Source organism: Crocodylus siamensis, chromosome 1 (genome assembly GCF_052110815.1).
Source record: "Crocodylus siamensis isolate JL-2025a chromosome 1, ASM5211081v1, whole genome shotgun sequence".
NCBI lineage: Eukaryota > Metazoa > Chordata > Crocodylia > Crocodylidae > Crocodylus > Crocodylus siamensis.
In genome coordinates this window covers 165153809-165173975 of record NC_143395.1, presented here as the reverse complement: position 1 = coordinate 165173975, position 20167 = coordinate 165153809, and the positions used below count along the sequence as shown (strand labels likewise).

At 39.0% G+C, this 20167-nt stretch overlaps 1 protein-coding gene across 1 annotated transcript in view; it reads left to right on the top strand.

The window, feature by feature from the left end:
* Positions 1–20167, top strand: part of DNAH14 (dynein axonemal heavy chain 14) — a gene marked incomplete at its 5' end in the record, with an annotated part of 313251 nt that overhangs the window by 241846 nt on the left and 51238 nt on the right. The window contains 5 exon segments of the mRNA XM_090036082.1: positions 11252–11347; positions 15174–15314; positions 15564–15779; positions 16080–16310; positions 18130–18251. Coding sequence (XP_089892208.1) covers positions 11252–11347; positions 15174–15314; positions 15564–15779; positions 16080–16310; positions 18130–18251 — 806 coding nt within the window.

Below are 20167 nucleotides of genomic sequence, written 5' to 3'. Positions count from 1 at the left end.
CTAGCAAGTGTCATACCTTCCAGACTTTTCAGATTTTTTGTATAATATATTTTGTGGTCCAGGTCAAATTAGTCAAATCAGTTCCAAATCATATAGATTAAGCAGAACTCAATCGTTCCAAAAATGATATCAATTGAGCAGACAGAACTCAATCAATCGAAACACCAAGTATGGCGTTGCAACCAGTGAATATCTTCCATCCCAGACCTATCACCTTGGGAGTTCAGATACTCCCGAATCCTAACCTACATGCAGGCCCAAGCCTGGAGGTCTGAGGTTCAGATGCCCCCAGATGCTATAGGCAAGCATCCTCTATCCCAGACTCTTAAGTCTGGGACTTCATATTCTTCCTACACTTCATATTCTTCCTACACTTGATCTTAGCCCGCAAGAGTCTGAGAAACAGCCCACATTTTTCAGATGCTCCTAAATCCAGGCATCAAGACTGCTGATCTAGAGCCTTTCCTCCTCCCCTTGTGATTCCTGAGCTTGGTGGGGGGGACAGAATCACTTCACCTTAGAGTCCCATAGAAGTCATAGTAAGAACTGATCTCTCAGCTTCATTTTTCTACTTTCTCTTACAGTATCAACACCCTTAGGACCTTAACAGTTTTAGAAGGCAGGGCCAGTGCACCCAAACCTAACTTCCCTGGACTTGTATATATTCAAAAGGTTAAAAGCAGTTAAAACATGTTATCACAATGAAAACAAGCACAAAAGGGTTTTTCACTCCCTCACCCATGCATACCAGTAAGGGATATGCAGATAAGAGACTCAGTCCCTCTGTAACAGGGATGGGCAAGTCCAGCCTGTGGGCCGGATCCAGTTGGCCATGGACTCCACTTCCCAGCCACCCCTGCCTGCGTGGCAAAGAGCTGGGGCAGAGCCATGATCCCCTGCTTATGTGTCCTTGCCTGGGGTTTTCAGGCTATAGATCATGGCTCTGCCCTGGCTCTGGAGCAAGACGGCCCCATTGCAAGTTCCCAGCGGCTCCAGCAACCCCCTGCGGTGCTCTGCTGTATCCGCTACCAGCACAGCTGCAGCTGGTCTCTATGGCAACCCCAGCCTGAGCTTTCCTGCGCAGGTGCAGCTGAGGTCTTTTAACTAGTCTGTATTTCGTGAGCTTGTTACTGAGAATAGCAAAGCTTTGGACAGGCTCCTGTGACAAAGTCAAGGTATATCACATCCACTGCTCTCCCCCCATCCACACAGCCTGTCACCTTAACATAGAAGGAAATCAGGTTTGTCAGTATGACTTACTCTTGGTGAACACATGTTGGCTGTTCTTGATTCCCATGTTCTCTTCTAGGTGCTTAATAATAGATTTTTTGATGACCTGCTCCATGAATTTTCCAGGTATCAAGTCAGGCTGATTTGGTCTGCAATTCCTTGGATCCTCCTTCTTCCCTTTCGTAAAGATGAGCAGGGAGATACCGTGATCAACAGGCTTTCTCCAGGTGAAGCCTGTCCCTTGCACGCTGGGCAGGCTGACCACTGTGAGTTTCCCAAATGCAGGAAACTCGACTACACATTTTTGTGGTAAGGGGGACTGTGTTTGCACTTTCCTCCTTGGCTTGCTCCTTCAGCCTTTTGGCAAGGAGCAAGCATGACTAGGGGGCATCCAAACTCCAGTGCCTTTTGGCTTGAGGCCTGCACATACATAGGATGGCTGCTATGGATTTGGGGAGTATCTGAAGTGCCGGACTGATGTGTCTGGGAGGGACGAGACTGGCCCAGTGGTAAAGCCACACAAACTAGAATGATTTTGCTCAGCTCAGTTGATTTGGAATTTGGTCTTAAAACAAAAATCTTAAAGATGGACACTATATTTTCCCTTTTCTAATCATGAGGGACCTCATCCGACATCTATGAGTCCTCAAAGGGGATATCTAATGATCCTGAAGTTACCTCAGACAATTCCTTCAGTACCTTTGAATGTATCCCATCTAGCCCTGCTGACTTGAAACTATCTAGCTTCTCTAAGTAATCCATAAGGAGAATCTCAGCACTGAAATCTGAGACTTAGGAGCCAGGAATACCCATTTTATGTCCTTATGAAGTTCTCACTGAATTGGGATTCAGACATATTTGGTAGAACCATGCTGTTTCTATACTGTGGATAAAGAGTTTAACTTTTCTCCTTTCCTTACTTAGGACCATCCTACGATCCATCTGACAATTCACGACAAGTAAATTCACTTTTAAAGACAGATTTCTTTAAAAATTGGAACATAAAATAGATATTAAATAGGTTTTATGGAAAGAAGAAATAGGAATTTAACATTGTATAATTATAAGGGCTAGATTCAGATCCTAAGTACCTGTAGGCAGGTAAATTAACTTATTTTCAGAGCAGTTATAACTTAGATATCTATTTATTCCTATATGCAGAGGCTTTTACTTCTGAAGAAGTATATGAGCAGTCTGCCAGAAGTGCCAGTTATTTGATGTGTTGCAACATCAGAAGTCTTTCTTTTTTTCATCTAAAGAAAAACAAATAAAACAAGAACATGTCAAAGAACAGACCTGCAGCAATATATTCCTGAGCTACACAGTCTCAAAGTAACACTGTAGAATATTTCTCTTTGCAGTTATAGCTGCAGTAGATTGGCGTTGTGTGAGTTTTGTAGGTACTGATGCATCAGATACAAAAATTCTGCTTTCTGTCTCTGTGCTTGTGCACAATCTGAGAATTGAATTGGCTTTCAGAATCTTGTTTCCAATTCTTGGCTAAATGACATGAATAAGAAATTATTAATTAGCAGACCATGGTAATTTCATTTGCTACAGTATTTTTGCTTTGGTTAAACTCAGTAAGTTTGAGGATGAGGCTATAACATTTTCATGTCAAAGAAACAAACATTACAGGGCACTACAGAACTACAGTATATTGTTTGGCGTTCAATATATTAATGATAATCACACACAAAATACAATATATTCTCTATATATTTACTTTACTGTGTCATACATAGCTATATAAATAGATACAATCAGGAAATGTAATAAAAATGTTTTGTCCCTTGGTTTATGTGAGAATCCCCCATGCCCAGGCTGAATGCAGCTTTAGTCTTCATTTCCATTGCATAACATGGAAGGTGAAATGGTGGTCAACTCTGTAGGCCAGGGTTGGGGAGGGTGTACACTGTCTGCTTACACTAGGCCTATTCTAAATGTAATATTGCCTTTAAATGGGGCTTCAGGTCAGCCCAGAGGAACTTCTGACCTTGCTGCTCCAACAGAGCCACCTACTGAGATGGTTTGGGAAGCAAAAAGTCTATCTATTCTGTAGGCCAGAAAAATGGCCTATTCCAGAAAAATTCAAACAGTTATTGTGGAAACAATTTCAAAGGAGTATTATGTGGACTACCTCCTGAATTCTTCCTCCCATTAATACGGGCTGTGTGCAAAAGAGTAATAAGTGAGTAAAGAGAGGTTGTCAATTATGTTTTTTGGATTTTTTTCATACTTTAATACTCCAGTAATATAAGAAGTCACTCTTTACCTTACCCTTTCATTCCTCAGTTCATTTGCAGGTTATGGAATTTCACCAGGAATCTATTTGGTTTGTAGATAGGGACTAGAGACAGGAAATCAAATGGAGCCAGGATGTGGAGCAGCATCCAGTGACAGAGTGAGATTAGAGTGGAGTGAGCAGAAATGGGAGGAAGAGCCAAATTATGGAGAGGTTTGGGTGGAGTACAGTGTAGGGGGCAGGTAGAGGAAAAATGCATCCTAGTGTCTCAGTGGGAGGGAACTGCTATTACGAGAAATATATGTTTATAGTGGATGATGAAAGTTTGGAAGCAAAGAAGGTGAGATGAGAGAAATGGGTACTAGAGAAAGAAAGCCGTACAAAGGATCTAGGCTTCCCATGAAAGAAAGGAGCCAAGGAGAAGGAGGAACTAAAAGGAAAAATTCAATGTAGAAGAGCACAAGTTGCACAAATGACTGTCACTAACAGAACACTTCAGCCGTCCTATCTGAGACCTTCATTTAAATGAAGGGTATCCAGGAATTAAATTATATTAATTAGGAAGAATCTGTATTTAAATTACACATTGATATTTCAACTGTAGCATCTTCTCAACATGGCTTTCAATTCAGGATCTTGCTTTGCATTTGAAATCCTTTTCCATGAGTGTGTGAATTGCTTTGTCTTTATTTTCTGCTGGAAAGTTGCACCTTAGATCTTCAAAAGGAAATACATTGGCCTTGGTTTGTGAGAGCCAGTGAATGAATGATTTCATATTGCAGTCGCATGCCCATGGATTATTGTGCAAGAAAACATCTTTAATAGCTGAAATAGAAAAATGGTGAATAGAACTCAGTAATTTACGTATATCAAGTACAATTTGTTTTTTTATGGTTTGAAAACATATTTGAATTATTTGTCAAATAATCTGTTCTACCCCCCCAAATTGTTCTTCTTCCTCTGACTTCATTATCTGAGTGTCTTTCTGATCTCAGTTTCCCCACCCTAAACAATTTCATCTCATCTAATCCCTTAGCCTCACAGTTCAGTCAGTCTCTCAGATACAAAAAAAATATTGCTACTTTTGCTTTGTTTTCACTAAGAATTGCTGTTTCTCCTCTCATCATCAAATTGATACTTTTTGACCTCATCTATGTCAATGCTACTCAGCTTTATAGCCCCCACTCTTACCGATCTGAGCCTTGTAATGCCTACAATCTAGCAATATTCCTTACTTCTCTTTTAAACACACTTCTCTTTTTCTTGTCTGTTGCCAGTTCTTTGCATCTTTGTTATCCTATACAATTTTGCATCAAGTTCTTCTCCTCAATCTCGGATTATCTTCAGTTTGGTTTCTAAAATCTTCTCTCTGTTGATCCCACCCTTATCCAAGTTTTCAATTACTTCTTGCTGCCCAAGACTTTACAATAGTATTTCACCCTTTATCTTGAACCCTCACCTGAACTTGAAACTATAATCAATGCCTCGTATTTGACACTGTATCTCCCCTTGTCATTTACATTGTTGTCATCTCTAGGTTCTTTGCATGTCAACCCTGCTGCTCATTTAGCATCTCTTTCTGTGGGTTGTCTTCCTTCCCTCTTGTAGCCACTATATATTTCCCAGCCTTTTTCAGCTCTCCGTTCTTCTTCCTCTGTATCCTCACTTTGGTAGTGGGCTTATCCTCTTACATGGCTTTATATGCCATTGCTTTGCAGCTTATTCTTAAATCTGCCACTCCATTCTTGACCTGCTCTCCTTCCAAACCTACATTGTTGCCTCTCTCTCTCCTATTTCCTCCTCAAATGTCTTACAGTCAGTTCAATCTAACATGTCCAAAACTGAAGTCCTCCACACTCTCTTACCCACCTAGAATTTGATCCTTTTCATAGCCACATCTTTAAATTCATTCACTCATCTGTACCTTTAAGAGCCTTTTTCAAATCTCTTCCAAGTCCTTTTCTATCATGATGTCTATGATTCAGCACTGTACACTAATAATGACTTTTGTGATTTCACAATGGGACCTGCAATTCTTGGTGCTTTTCCTAAATGACTCTCCTGAAGTGATTTAATTAACTGAGCATTTCAGTTTTAAATTAATAGGTGTAAGTTTCTAGCTTTTATAGTAACAGAGAAGAAAGTTCAAAATAAAGAAAAAAAAATATATTTGAAAATCTCATGACTTTTTAAAGACAATCTCATGAGTTGTTGGCATCCTGACTTGTGTGTTTTGACTGCTTCAGGTTGGCATCTTGTGTATGTATTTCTTCTTCCTTACACTAAAAAAATAAATCATTAAGTTTACAGGACATATAGTAATCATCATCATTGAGGCCACGTTGTATTCCTTTCATCTGCCATTCATTTATTTTGTACACATTTTGATTGTAAGGCATTCAAAGCAGGGACTGAAGAAATTGACTGAATAAATAGGGTTTTCCTCTGTCTGTATTACTTTTAGCACATTCTGGAAAATATTGTAAGATAATTATAGATTTTAGCATATAATTAAGCTTACAAAATCCTAAATTGTGTTTTCCCTTGTGTTGTATTCTTATTAATGGAGGAGCCACAGGAAAAAAGAACTTGTAAAAGTAGCGAGATTTGCATTTCAGTCATTTGCCAAATATGATGTTTACAGAAGACAGTTGCAAAGAAAGGATATCAATGTCAAACACAGAATAGTGCATTTAAAATTTAAATAATATATTTTTACAGTATTGTTTCCTATATGCTAGCAGTGTCAAAGATATGGCCCACAGAGGCTTATTATTTGGTCTATGGGTCTCAGACTGGACCTTTATGCTGCATACTGTGCATGCTACCACCCTTGCATGCTGCATAGGGTGCATGGTACTAGGTCCAGCATGTGTGTGGCACATGGGCCCAGTCTGTGGGCTCAATCCAGTGCTCAGACTAGCCTCATGACACTCATCCAGCTCACAGACTGGCTTCACATGACTCAACTGGTCAGCAGAGTTTGATACCCCTACTATACATCACAATGTCCCCAAACAATAGCAAACTGTGAAAAACTTAATAAGTAGACATAACATACCTCAACATGTTAGGATTCATCTGAATATGAGGGGAAAAATAGAGGCTGTTAAATAGAATATCAGTTAGTTTTCTCTAGTCCTGACTGAGGAACCCATTGGCAAGTCAGGAAATCAGAGGTTTTGTATCTTCCATCACAGCTTTAAAAATGTATTTTGCAGACCAAAAAAAAAAATTGGAACAGACTTAGGTTCAGATGGGACCATGTGATGCAGTTCTTACTTCTGGCAGCTTTGATACCAACTGCTGTCACTTATGAAAAAAATGTTAGAATAGCCTTAATTCCTAAACCAAAATAATAAGAAGAACAATGGAAAGAGGAATAATACTATGTTCTTACCTGGAAGATGGCTCAAAATGTTTCCATCAATATACTTAAGCTTGTTTCCACTTAGAGCAAGTTGCATTAGTCTTGGGGTATTTTTGAAAACATCTTGGGGAAGCCTTTCAATATGATTATTTCTCATATACAACTGTTGTAGATTTGAAAGACCTTCAAATACAGCTGCATTTACTGTCTTCAGCAAGTTGCTGTCCAGTACTATGACCTCCAATTTAATCAGAGGCTTGAAGACTCGCACAGGAAGGCTTTTTAGTTTATTTTGCTCAAGATTGAGGAGGTGCAGTTGGCTAAGGCCAATGAAGGATCTTGTTGAAATCTTAGAAATTGTATTAAAGGCCAAATTGAGTGTCTTTAGTGCACTTAATGTCTGAAATGCATTGGCGGGCACAGCAGTAATTCTGTTTAAAGGCATATCTAAATCAGAGAGGTTCAGAAGGCCATGAAAAGTGTCAGGCTTAATTTCTACTAAATGATTTTGACCAAGCATAAGAAAGCGCAAATCTGTCAATTCTTGGAATGCTTTGGGTGGAATTTTAGTGATCTGATTTCCATAAAGATTAATTAGTTTCAATTTTCTAACTCTGTGAAAGGCCTGAGGATGTATTAGTTTTATGGAATTGTGCTCCAGGTTGATACTTTCAATGTTCCGAACTGTAGACAGGAATTTATCTGGAAGTTCTTGTAATGTATTGGCCCCTTAGAAAGAAAATAAATCGTTACTTTAAGTTTAGGTGCTCTTTAGTATTATTCTAAAGCTTATGCATTGCCACATAACTACATTGTATTAATCCTAATAGGGTTCATTTTACTCTCTACCTATAGAAGTAGAGCATTCAGACTTTATTATGGATTAGAGTAACAAAACACACCTCCGTTCTGAAAGTAGTGCACAGCATTCCTGTGCGGACACCACAACCCAAGTTGTACCTCACCTTTAGCATTCTATTTCCATCTGAATGATGAGACTGCTATAGCTACTTGTTCTATCATGTGCTGGAGCTCTAAGTGTAGGATGACTCAAACTTTCTCTGGCTGAGGGTGACCTAGAATCTGGATCTTTCAGCCTCTAGGCAAGTGCCCTGCTCATTAGCCTCCTCAATCAAACAGTTGTTTAGCCTGTTTCTCCTCCAGTTAAATTTTTGGGGATTTACACAGACTTCTGCACTTCCCAAGTAAAATAGGATTTTAAGAAGAAAAGTGGCTGTACTAACTTCCTCCTGATCATGCTCAGGGGGCCAAGTCTAATTGCATAAGTAGAAATAAAATCTAAAATCCTGTTACTGACACTTATGTATCTACTTATATATTTTGACACCTGAAGATGAAATAGGATATGGGCCCAAATGTCCTGTGGCTGTTACTTTATGATCTAGTATAGCAGCTATACACCATCTGCACTATAGGGTAGGGCTCAACAGATCTGTGCAGCAAAGAATTCTACATTCTGCTCCAAGTCCACTCTGAAAGCTGCAGAGGCACCCTTTCGTGGCTGCTTTACTGAAGTCCTTTTAATTGCATACACTTACCCACAAGGCTGAGATTATGTGGAGGGTCTTCTGCAGGCCATGTACATAAATAAACAGTTTGACTACATATGTTTTATTTTTCTCAAGAGTGAAGTATACCAGTAATTTACATAACAAGCTTGTTTACTGCGTCTTAAACAATGTAATGATTCTGCACTAAAATCTTAGCTTATTTCAGCTTCTTTCTGCTTTCTTCTATTTATAGGAGTTTATTTAAGTCACTCAGAATGCATCTTATTTTGTATTTTATGTATTTATGTTAAATTTGTATATTGAAGCATTTTTAAAAACTAGAGGTAAATGAATATATTGAAACACATTTATTTAACATATAAACACCAAAATTTCCACAGAGGGCATACTTGCATCTTATTGTTAGGCATCACATATATTTTCTCCCCTAATGATCAAATCTCTTTGCATAAAGATAAAACAAGTATTGTTTTTACTTTAAGGGTGGGAAAATTGCAATGTCAAAAGTTTAAATGGATTCTCTCAGGTCATATAAGTCTATGACAGAGTGAGGACTAGAACCCACATCTCCTATCTTGTCTAGTGGATTAGGATGCATCTTCTGTCTCTAATTCTTATTAAAAACTTTCAGTAATGTTTTGAAATCTTTTATTAACTTTAAACAGAGCTTTTGCAAAAAAAACCCACGCGATCAATGGTTACCTATTCCAGGTAATTGTGGCTTTCTAATATTTATACAGCCATTAACGTGTTTTACTCATTTATTTTACCTTAAGTGTCCTAAATGTCACAAAACATACCACAAATACTTACAAGAGGGAGCAGATGTTACTGTGCTTACCAAATCTTAGAACCCATGTATTCAGAGGCAACTTTTGTGGAACCTCCGTCAGTCCTTTCTGATAACAGTCCACCTCGGTATGGTAAAGATGTGGTCTCTGGGTACAGTTGCACTCTTCAGGGCATGCTTGTACCACATGTGATGTACAGAATATACCAAATAGATATGAGAGGAGTAAATGTAGTTCCATGTCTAGTATAATAGATGTTGACAACTTTCAAACACGTGACCTGAGAATTAATATTTTACAGGTGATCCAAGGTACAGCTAAAGAAACACAGAAAATTGTTATTGATATAGGAAAAATGTGTATGTGAACTTTTTAAATGTAAATAACATTCTGGTTATACACTATAATTTTCTTAAAGGCAAAATAATACATTGTGCAATAATATTTTAAGGTTCCTCAACTTAGTTATATTTTGATACTTCTAACTAAAACTGAGCTGCGATTGATTTAAGAAATGTTATCATTTGAGCAGTCAGCTGAAGTCATATATACACACACACACCAAAAACCATATAGACACATATAGGAAAAAGTATAAATACATCATTTTCTACTATAACAACAAATGAAAACATAGTATGCAATAAACTAGGTACTCCATAATATGTATTAATACATATATACTGTACACACACCTCTACACATATATACTGTATACACACCTCTACACATATATCAAATTTAATTTGTTTTGGTAGTATTTGTCTTAAAATATTATGAGAAATGTTTGACATTCTTAGCTAAACAATTATGCTTACCTTAAAATATCTGAAATAGAAGTCAAACAGGTGTTTTGGTTAATCAGCAATTTCTAGTTAGGTTCTTTATTACAGTAAAAATTTGGCATTTTACAGACTGAAGGAGAATGTTAACCTGTGCAAGGGTTTTGCTCAAATGTACTGTTTGTGTTTGAGAGTCCCAGAGAGGCAGACAAAACAAGCAAATACAACCAGTAATAACACATATCAGAAGGAGACATTTACCTGTGAAAGAGCGAATGCAACTACAGCACAAAGTTGCAATAAACATAATATAATTTTTGCATAAATTAAACATTTGGGCAGTGATTTGTTTGATCTGGATGTCTTTGGCTGACTTCAGTATTGACTTTTCAGCCCTGTTAAACAGTATAACTATTACATGTTCTGCAACTTGAGCTAAATATGCCATTATATAACTACTGTAGAAACTGAAGTTTAGTTTTTGGAGTCTTTTTTCAGTAATATGCACCTAGGTTAATAAACATGGCTCTGTGAAGTCAAAGGAGGTATTTGCTTATGTCTGTGAACTAAACAAAGAGGGTACAGTGAAGAAACAGGAAACGTGTAATTTACACTTGTCTGGGTTTGTATCAGGAAATAATGCGACTAGCAGATTTTTTTTTTACTCATACAAGTATATGTACAGTAACTAATACAGTATAACAGTTAGAATTTTACGTTGATCATATTCTCAATATAGTATGAGTCTATATTAAATTTCAAGTAAATTTTGTTTAATACAGAATTTTAAAAGAATCCACGCTCTCAATTCCTTACAAATGATTACAAAAGTAATTCATTAGACTTGATCTCTAATTGAAAGAAATACTCAAGAGTTCCTACCACCTAATCAAACATCCACCTGCTTCTGTAGCTGAGGGGATTTCTTAGAATAGATTGTTGTTCTAAGTAACCAGCTCAATAAACATATTAATATATAAAGTTTGGTTCCTACATCCATATTTAGCCATCTTAATAAGTGACCTGAATTTCAAATGTGGTGAGTACCCAACAGTTCTCACTAATTTCAGGGAGAGGTGTCCACTATTTTTGAAAACCAGACTACATATTTAGATTAACTATATCAAAATTTAGGACTATAATTTTGGACATTTCATTTTGAAAATCTACCAGTGGGAAAGTTATATGTCGAGGAAGATTATGACTCCTCTTTCTGAATAACTTCCAAGATTATAAATGTGTTTAACAAGTTGTTCACATTCTCCTCATTCTGCATCCTATGGTACATATTTTTTATCTAGGTAGTGCATCCAAAACAAGTCCGTGTGACAGAAGCTCAGGAAGTACTGAGGCTAGCTCATCAAAAACTAGCAGAAAAACAAAGAAGTTTAGCCCTGGTGAGACATTTCTCATTATTCCACGCCAACTGTTATTATTTGCAGTATGTAAGTTTTTGCATGTCCTTTGGCTCTACATGAACGTTTAAAAGTTATTTTTATTTCAAAAGTTATTTTTATTTCAAAGACATCAGATGGGAAACATTTACTGGAGAGTTGGAGTGCAACCATGGGCCCTCATTAAATCTATTGCACAATTACTTTGTTAAATTTAGAAGGGCTGCATGTGCTAATCAACTATCATGCCTTAAGAAGTGTCCAACCAGTGTAGCAGGAACAGGACCCAGGGGGTGACCATGCTACCCCCTGGTGGCCAAATTACCACTGCCTTATCCTGATTCTAGGTATTCTCCACTATGTCTTGATGTAATTATTAAATTGTGAAAGGGAAACTGCCTTTTAGGTCTAGAACAAGTCATTGTCCTTCTTTTGCCAGCAGGTCCCCTCTCAGACCTCACTAGCCCAAACTGGTTCTGTCCATAGTTGAGCCCTCCCAGCCCATATGTGCCTTGAGGCACCCATTCCATTAGTGGCTTATTATGTGGCTCCAAACTGCCCCTTACACCACATCCATGCCTCACAGGTGTTGTTTGTCCAATCAGTCCCTTGTAGGGGGTCTCAACTGACCTGGCCTGTGCCCCTTTACTCTTTCTGAGCCAGTTAGCTCAGGATCCATTGTGTCAGACCTGGTGTCTGGAATCCAGCCTTAGCCATGCCCTATTGGGCTTGGGCTTACTCCCAGGCTTAGGGCCACTGGCTACAGTCTCTGCACCTCTCAGGTGTACATTTGATCCCTGGCCCATGTCTCTGCCTTTCTTAGGCACTGGACCTTCTGGCCCCAGGCTTGTCCCCTTTTTGGTCTTACTGCCCTCTCAGGCACCTGACTATGCCTTAAGCCTTCCCCCAGCAGTCCCCCAGCATATGCCCCTAGGCCACTAATGGCATTTCCAAGCCAAGAAGTACAGGGCCCACGTCAGTGCCCCAGGACCAGGGTCAGCAGGGACCCAGGATGGGACAGCAGAAGCATGGTGCGTGGCTGGCAAGAGCTCTATGGAGCCAGGCCAACTCCACCACTCTCCCTGTTGGCAGCCCGGCCACATGCAGTCCTGGGGCTTGCGGGGACCACACACTGTTAGGGCTCCATAAGCCACAGGCTGTGACCGCCATACCCATGAACCCATACCTCCACATTCTCACACACCCAGCCAGCCTCCCTCACCATGCATGCCACAGCTCTCAGCCATCCTCCCTCCCCCACACAGCCCCCCCACAAACCGTCTACCTACCCACACATCTACCCCCCAACACACAAACCCCACACACACCCCCACAGGCCCCCACAAACTCTGTGCCCACCCACCTATACCCCTCCATACACCCCCCTCCCCACAATATAACAAAATTTCATTTTAAGCTATTATGCAGTCACCTCTATGAACACTAGGGCTGTGCAAAACTTTGGTCTCTGATTCAATTCAGTGGAGATTCAGCTCAATTCTGTGGCCAAACCTCCAAATCTGAATTTAAATCAGGAAACCCTTTAATCTCTCTGAATTAAATTGGAACCCTCTGAAATGATTTGGAGAGATTTGGAAAGATTCAGCGATTCAGACATTAACACAGCTTTAAATGATTTTTCTACATACCTCAAGGTACCAGGCAGCTCATCGATACTGTGATGCTGGGGCAGATGGAGGCTCCCCAGTGCACTTGGCAGCAGACCCAGAAGTGGACCAGAAGCACTTTCGGTCTACTTCCAGATCCATCGGCAAGCATGCTGCCCTCCCCCCAGCTCAGCAACTGGTGCCTCCTGGGCCTGGGGGGCACCCAGGGTCCCCCTGCACCCAATCACCAAGCCAGGTGGGCACAGGGGGGCCCCCTGGGAGACCTGGAAGTGGACCAGAAGTACTTCCAGTCCACTTCTGGTTTCACCACCAAGCATGCAGGGCCCCCCCCTACACTCCTGTGGGACATTCCATCCACTCCAGCATCGCAGCATTCATGAGCTGTGCCTGGCACCTTGAGGTATGTAGAAAAAACATTTAAAGCTGTTTATGGCTGAATCACTGATTCTCCAAATCAGCATTGAATCTTCAGATTTGGATTTGGCCAAATTGAATCGGGGGCAGTGAACTGAATCAGTTCATTAAATTACTGTCCCCAATTTTGGCCAAAGCCAAATTAAATATGGCCCGTTTAGCACAACCCTAATGTACACTAAACAAAACGCATATATATCAAGACAAAAATATTTTTTGTAATCAAATTAATGTATGTTGGTTGATTTTTTTTTTTTTTTTTTTTTTAATATAATTTGTTTTTTTTCTGGTTCCAAGATGGCAACCCCTCTAGCCAAAAGGAATACTTCTGGGGGTAAGGGGAGGGACTTCCAGTGGCAAAGTTCAAGGGTTAGGGGACAGGACAACTGGTTCCAAGATGGCAATCAGGGAGCAGGGCACCTGTCAAGGGGCAGGGCTAGTCTTGATGCCCTCAACAGCTCACCAAAACTTGTTAAGTGGCCCTCCAGCCAAAATAATTGCCTGCCCCTTGCTTATATGCTCAAAGCCCTGCCACCTTCTGGTCATGTCCCCTATCAGCTGACTTACTGGCAAGGCTGCTTATTAACCCCAGCCTAGCCAAATGCCTTTGTACAATTAACAAAACCCCTTTCCTTAAAGGGGCCATTCTGCTTTTCCGTAACAGGGTAAGGGTTCCCTGTTTCATAAGTTATAAAGTTATTGCTTGAAAATGCATAATAACTTCATAGCTGGTTTTATCCACCTTTAATTTGCATGTGTAGGCAGTCTGCCACTGGGAGACTGCAGCTGCTGCAATCCCCCAGACATTGTGATCTCCAGCCATGGGACATTCCATTCACCCCCTACAGCTGACAATTTGCAGCAGTGGAAACCAAGAGGCCAACAACTGATGGGGCACTTGGTCCCAGCAGCCTGTGGGACACAGCCAGAACCAAGTCCCATGCCTGACAGGGCTCTTGGTCCCAGCTGTGCCATACAGGCAACCAGAACTGAAAGTCCTGCACCTGACAGTGCCACTTCAAACCCCTAACCCTGTCTAATCTGCTGCTCTGCCCCCTGCCCTATCTTTCACTGTGCTGCCTGCCCCGTCCCTGATGTGTCAGATGTCCCACTTGTGGCATGCATGTTGAGGGCTGGCCACACCTGTTTTAGAGCAACACAGCATGGAAAAAAACTATTGTTAAAATCTAAGTGCAGGAACTCAGCAGGAAAGCTCTTACCTGTTCTGAGAATTTTTTTAATATTCTAAAAGCTTCGCCTTTACAAAGTAGGATGAAAAACAAAAATATCAAATATTTATTTATCAATAATCCCAAAAAAATTCAGTTTAGGTCAGTCAGAACATTTCATTTCCATATTTCTTAAATATTTAATTTTGATTTTGATCTTTTTATTTCTTTTTACTATAATCAGCTTTAAGTTCATAATGAAAAGTAATTTTGACCTAATAAAAATTATTTTTTGTTTCTAAATATCAAACTATGATGCTTTAATAATTTCAAAACTTTTTTTCAGGTTATAGATTTAGAAATGTGTTGAAATTGCTCCTTCCTGTAAAAACAGTTTTGAGAAATTAGCATTTTTCTAGTGAAAGAAACTTTCTTTGAAAAATTCCTGACCAACTGACCAGCCATCTGTAATAAGACCAACTATTTAATCTTCTACAAGATCTTGCTAGATGTTCTCATGATTCAGATAAAGTTGTCTGATGAAATCAGGCAAGCAAAAATCATTAGCCAAACTATACAAAAACATTTTTGATCTGTATTCTGCTAATTGTTTTTTAGATTGAAGAACATCAGCGGAATTTAGAGGCAAGATATGAAGAGAGTGCAGCTCAGAAAGCAATGCTAGCAACTCGAAAAAAACTAGCAACTCAGCGTCTGAATAGAGCATCTGTATTAAGCACTGCTCTGGAGGATGAGATGGTATTATAGGCTGGCTTTTTGGTCTCAGAACATATAAGATTTTAGTCTCACAGGTTTTTTTACTGTTTTATATTTTTCTGATGTGGGCTGATAACTACATACAGACCCTATTACAGTTCCTATTTTGTTAGTTGAAATATGTAAACTTTGATAGTAATTAAATGGTACATATTAAGATAAATTTAAGGTAATTTAGTTGTGTGTGGGTTTTTCTTTTGTAATAATCTTTTTTTTATTTGTGTGTGTTAGGAGCGATGGAAGAAAGCAGTTAATAATTTAGGCCAAAAGCTACATGGTATCATGGGTGATGCCCTTATTTCAGCAGCATTCCTAGTCTACAGTGGAGTGTTAACATCAGAATATCGTCAGCAGCTAACGAATGAATGTCTGAGATTGTGTAATGAGAACATGATTCCCATGTCACCAAATTATTCTCTAATAGCAGCTATGACAGAAAAGAATGAGGTACTAATACGGGCAGTGAATAAGAGAGTAAGAGAAGTAGTCTGTTTTGTTCTTGATTTCTTACACTAAACACATTACAAGATTTTTCAGGTGATTGATTGCTTTCCCTCTTGAGAACTCAACCTGATTCCAAATGAGGGTAAAATTCAAAGGGCCAAGTATTTTAATGAAGTTGTTTACAATTATTATGTTTCCTTGATTTATGCCTAGTTATCTTTATATCTAGTTATTTGTAACTAATTTATTCATAGAATAATAAGGATTGTCAAAAATAAACATGGAAACTCAAAACTCTTCTAGGTCAGAAAATGGCAAAATGAAGGTTTACCGCAGGACCAGTACTCCACTGAAAATGCTATTCTTGTCAAGAATGGGTGGCGATGGCCTTTACTAATCGATCCACAGAAACAGGCTTGTAAATGGATATGTCAAATGGCAGGGGGCAAGTTGCGACAAATTCATGCTTCGGATTCCAGTTACTTAAGAATTCTTGAAAATGCAGTGCGAGTTGGAGAATCTGTTTTACTTAAGGTAGCTTGGCTTTAATGTCTGATGAGTTCTATGTGAAGAACAAAAGGAAAAATTAGAAATATGAAATTCTTATAAGAATAAAGGGAGTTTAAATAATCACCCAAAATATAAGAATAGGAAAGTGATGGAAGATCAGACAGTTTGTAGCTTTACTTGCTTTAATATTCTTCATTTAAATTTAATAAATAATACCAGTCTAAAACCTTAGAACTTTGATTCTCTTCTCCCACGTGATAGTATAAGTCTGAAGCAACTTCACCCATGTCAGTGCAGTTACTTTGAGATAAAACTTGTGTCGTAAATCAGACTAGAGGCACTGATAGGTAATGGATAAACTTTGCATACATGAAACCATCAGTCAGCCATATGAATTTCTAGTGAATCAGAAGAGATTATCAGAAGAGATTATCCAGTGGCTCTGGGTCCCAAACACCCCACTTCACCCTACTGCAGCTCCCCAGCATTGGATACCAAAGGAGTCTTTCTAATAGGGTTTCTGCAGGTAGCCATTGCCTATGTTCCTTTGTTAGTTCCCAGGTACGCAGGGACAGGGCATATGGGAAGTTCCAGGGGAATTTTTGAAAGAACAGTAGGGTGACAATGGGCCTTTCCTTGGCCAAATTATGTTTGTCCCCTTTCATTGCTTGGATTCTTATCCCCAGGAGCTCTTGTTGCTGCTGATACCTAGCTTATCCCACCAGCCCTACCTGAATTTGGTGGGAACAGCTACTTGGAGAAGATCCCTGCCACACAAATCTTGGGCATCTGATTAAGTCCCTAATTATTTCCAATGTCAGGTTTTTTCAAACATTTTAAATGCCCTTGCTTTCTTTGAGACTAGAGCCATAGCTGTCTTGAAGTTATAAAAATAAACTTGGCTCAACTTACCTTACCACAAATTTTTTGTTAATTGACAAAAGGTCCCATTTGGTTAACTCACAACATTACTGATCTTTCCAGTATGCTCCTTTGTGGTAAGAACGAGAATAAAAGATTCCAGCCCACAGAAATATTTTTGTTTAAAAAAAAAGTTATAAACATTTTTACAAAAGATCTTTGAATAAAAGGGCTTTCTGTTATTGTCACACCATTGTGAATACTGTTATTCCTAGAGTTATTGGGTCTCTATACACATACTCGGAGGTGGGCAGCGTGTGTTTTAATTAGAGCGGCTCCCAGACAGCTGCTCTAATTAAAACACCACAGCATCACATGTATTCAGCATCCCGTGTTTCAAAATGGACACAGGAGTACTTTAAAGCTCATTCAAGTAGTTTTAGTTAAAGCACTCCCACTGCCATTTTGAAATGCAGGACACAGAATACATTGATGCTGCAGCATGCTGAAGCATTCTAATTAGAACAGTCTAGCAGATGCATTTAATTGAGTCAACTTTGACATGTTCTGATTCAGGGGTGGGCAAGATGCGGCCTGGGGCCCAGATGCAGCCCACCAGGCCATTTTATCCAGCCCACAGGGCCCCTAAACAATTTAGAAAATGAATATTAATCTGCTCTGGGCTGCCTGTCATGCGGCCCTCAATGGCTGGCTGAAACTTAGTAAGCGGCCCTCTGCCCAAAATAATTGCCTGCCTCTGTTCTAATTGGAACAGGTTGGAGCACTTGTATGGTATCCATTAATTATGGATATTTTTTTCCACTAGAATAAAACAGTGACTGCATTGCTTCTTTTTAAAAGTGAATTTCTATCAATTAAATTCAACAATAAAACTCCAGAAGTCTATTTTAAACTAGAGATTCTTTAGGCATATTAAGTACCATAACTATTGCAACATGGACAACATATTAATTGATTTTAGGATCTTGCTGAAACACTGGATTCAAGCTTGGAGCCACTCTTAAAAAAGGAAGTCTACACCAAAGTAGGTAAAGATTACATCAGAATTGCAGGTTCTGAAATTGAATACAACCACAACTTCAGGTAACTGTCCTCCATAGCAGCATTTTTCTAGCTACTAACTTATTAGATTGAACTATATATTACATATTATAAGAGGCCTACATTTGGAGAATGACAGGCACTAGAAGGTAGGAAATGATAACTTATTATCAGTTCTACCTGTGCTTGCATACAGAAAAGCTGTATTAGAAGAATGCTAAAGTTGCAATGTAAAAAGTTTAGGAATGCCACTAATAGTGTTTTCTGGGCAACCTTAATTATCTTGTTGTGCATATACATGATGATTTATTTTTTTAATTATACAATTATATATTAGTTATTGCATGGTATTGTGCCTTCCCTATTACAAACCTTCAAATTTCTGCAACAGATGCAGCAGAGAGCAGCTTCCTTCATTAGATACCCCTTATTGATTCCCAGAGTATAGACCATCCTGTGAACTGAATAAGGCAAAAATCTGAATAGCACCTGATCATTTAATGAACAATTATATTATAAGGCATATTAACATAGAGGCAAAGTAAGGCTACATGGACAATTACAATTCTGGCATTTCCAGAACTTTAAGTATGTAACAACTTAAAAATATATAATAAATATTTTATGTAGATAATCTGAAAAAACAAACTGAAAAACTCCAGAAATACTGTCATAAGGCACAACATCAACACCCATTTAAGTCATGAGTAGATAGCAAGAGATGTTTGTTAGCCTTTATTTGGACCCACTTCTAGCAAGGGTTAAGATGCACAACTTAGCCAAGGGATTTCCTTACTACAGTATTTGCTAGACTTCCCAAGGAATGTTTAGATCAATGGTTCTCAAACTTTTTAGGCTCAAAGCATCCCTCAGAAAATACTAACCCTAGTTTTCACTTATTTTTGACTATGGAAAAATAACATCTGTTGCAAAAAACTCAGAAAGACTAGAACAGATCAGAATGTTTTTGACACTGTGGATCCTGTTTGGTATTTAACTGTTGGTAAATATGATTAATCATGTGTAGGTACTTAGTGCTTACACACCCAACAGTGCTAATATTGTCTGACACCCCGCAGCACCCTTAAAAGGACTTCATGGCAGCCTCTTTGCTTCTGGTACTGACTTTTCACTATTTCCCATTAGAGATGAATGAGGAGAGAAACTGTTCAACAGAATGAGGCATTTCATATCTGATAAATTTCTTTATAACAGCAGAGAAGCTTTGCAACATGTCAAGAAATTTCTTATCTCATCATTTTCTTTCTGTTAGTAATGTCTCTCCTCATTCAACCCAACCTAGTAGTCTGGTAAATGACTAAAATACAAATTTGATTTTCGTCCTTTAAAATGGAGAGTTAAACTTACAAATTGATTGATATATGCTACCAAGTGGTTGTTTTAATGCTAGCAGTCATTTGCTGGAGGGTTTCTGCATATTGGAAGACCTGTTCCAGTGACCAGCACTAAAAGACAGGACTTACTCCTGAAGCCTCCAGCAAAAATTCCAGGAGTGTGGGGCATTAACATGATAGTAATGAAAAACAATAGCCAGTACTACCAGAAAAAAAAAGTCTCAATCCTGTCAATGGGTGTCCTAGACATAGGATCACCATATTTCCTGAGTCTCAAAACAGGACAGCCTGAAAAGTCTTGTGGAGCAAACAAGAAAGGGAGAGCAGGAGGGAGGTAGGAGCACTAGAGAGTGCTGCTGCAGTATGTTGAAGTGCATGTGGGTGAGGGAGTATCTGTACACTGGAATTGTTCTTGGTTTTGAAGCAATTCTGATTTTAGAGGAACTTGAATTGCTTCAAACACATGTCAGAGCATGCCCTGGGAAGTTTCCAGAGATTTCTGAAAACTGGATGAAAGCATTCATTTGAACAAGCCTGTTCAAATGATGCCTAGGACAGGTGTTAAAAACAAGAATGTCCCAGTGAAAATGGAATGTCTGGTCT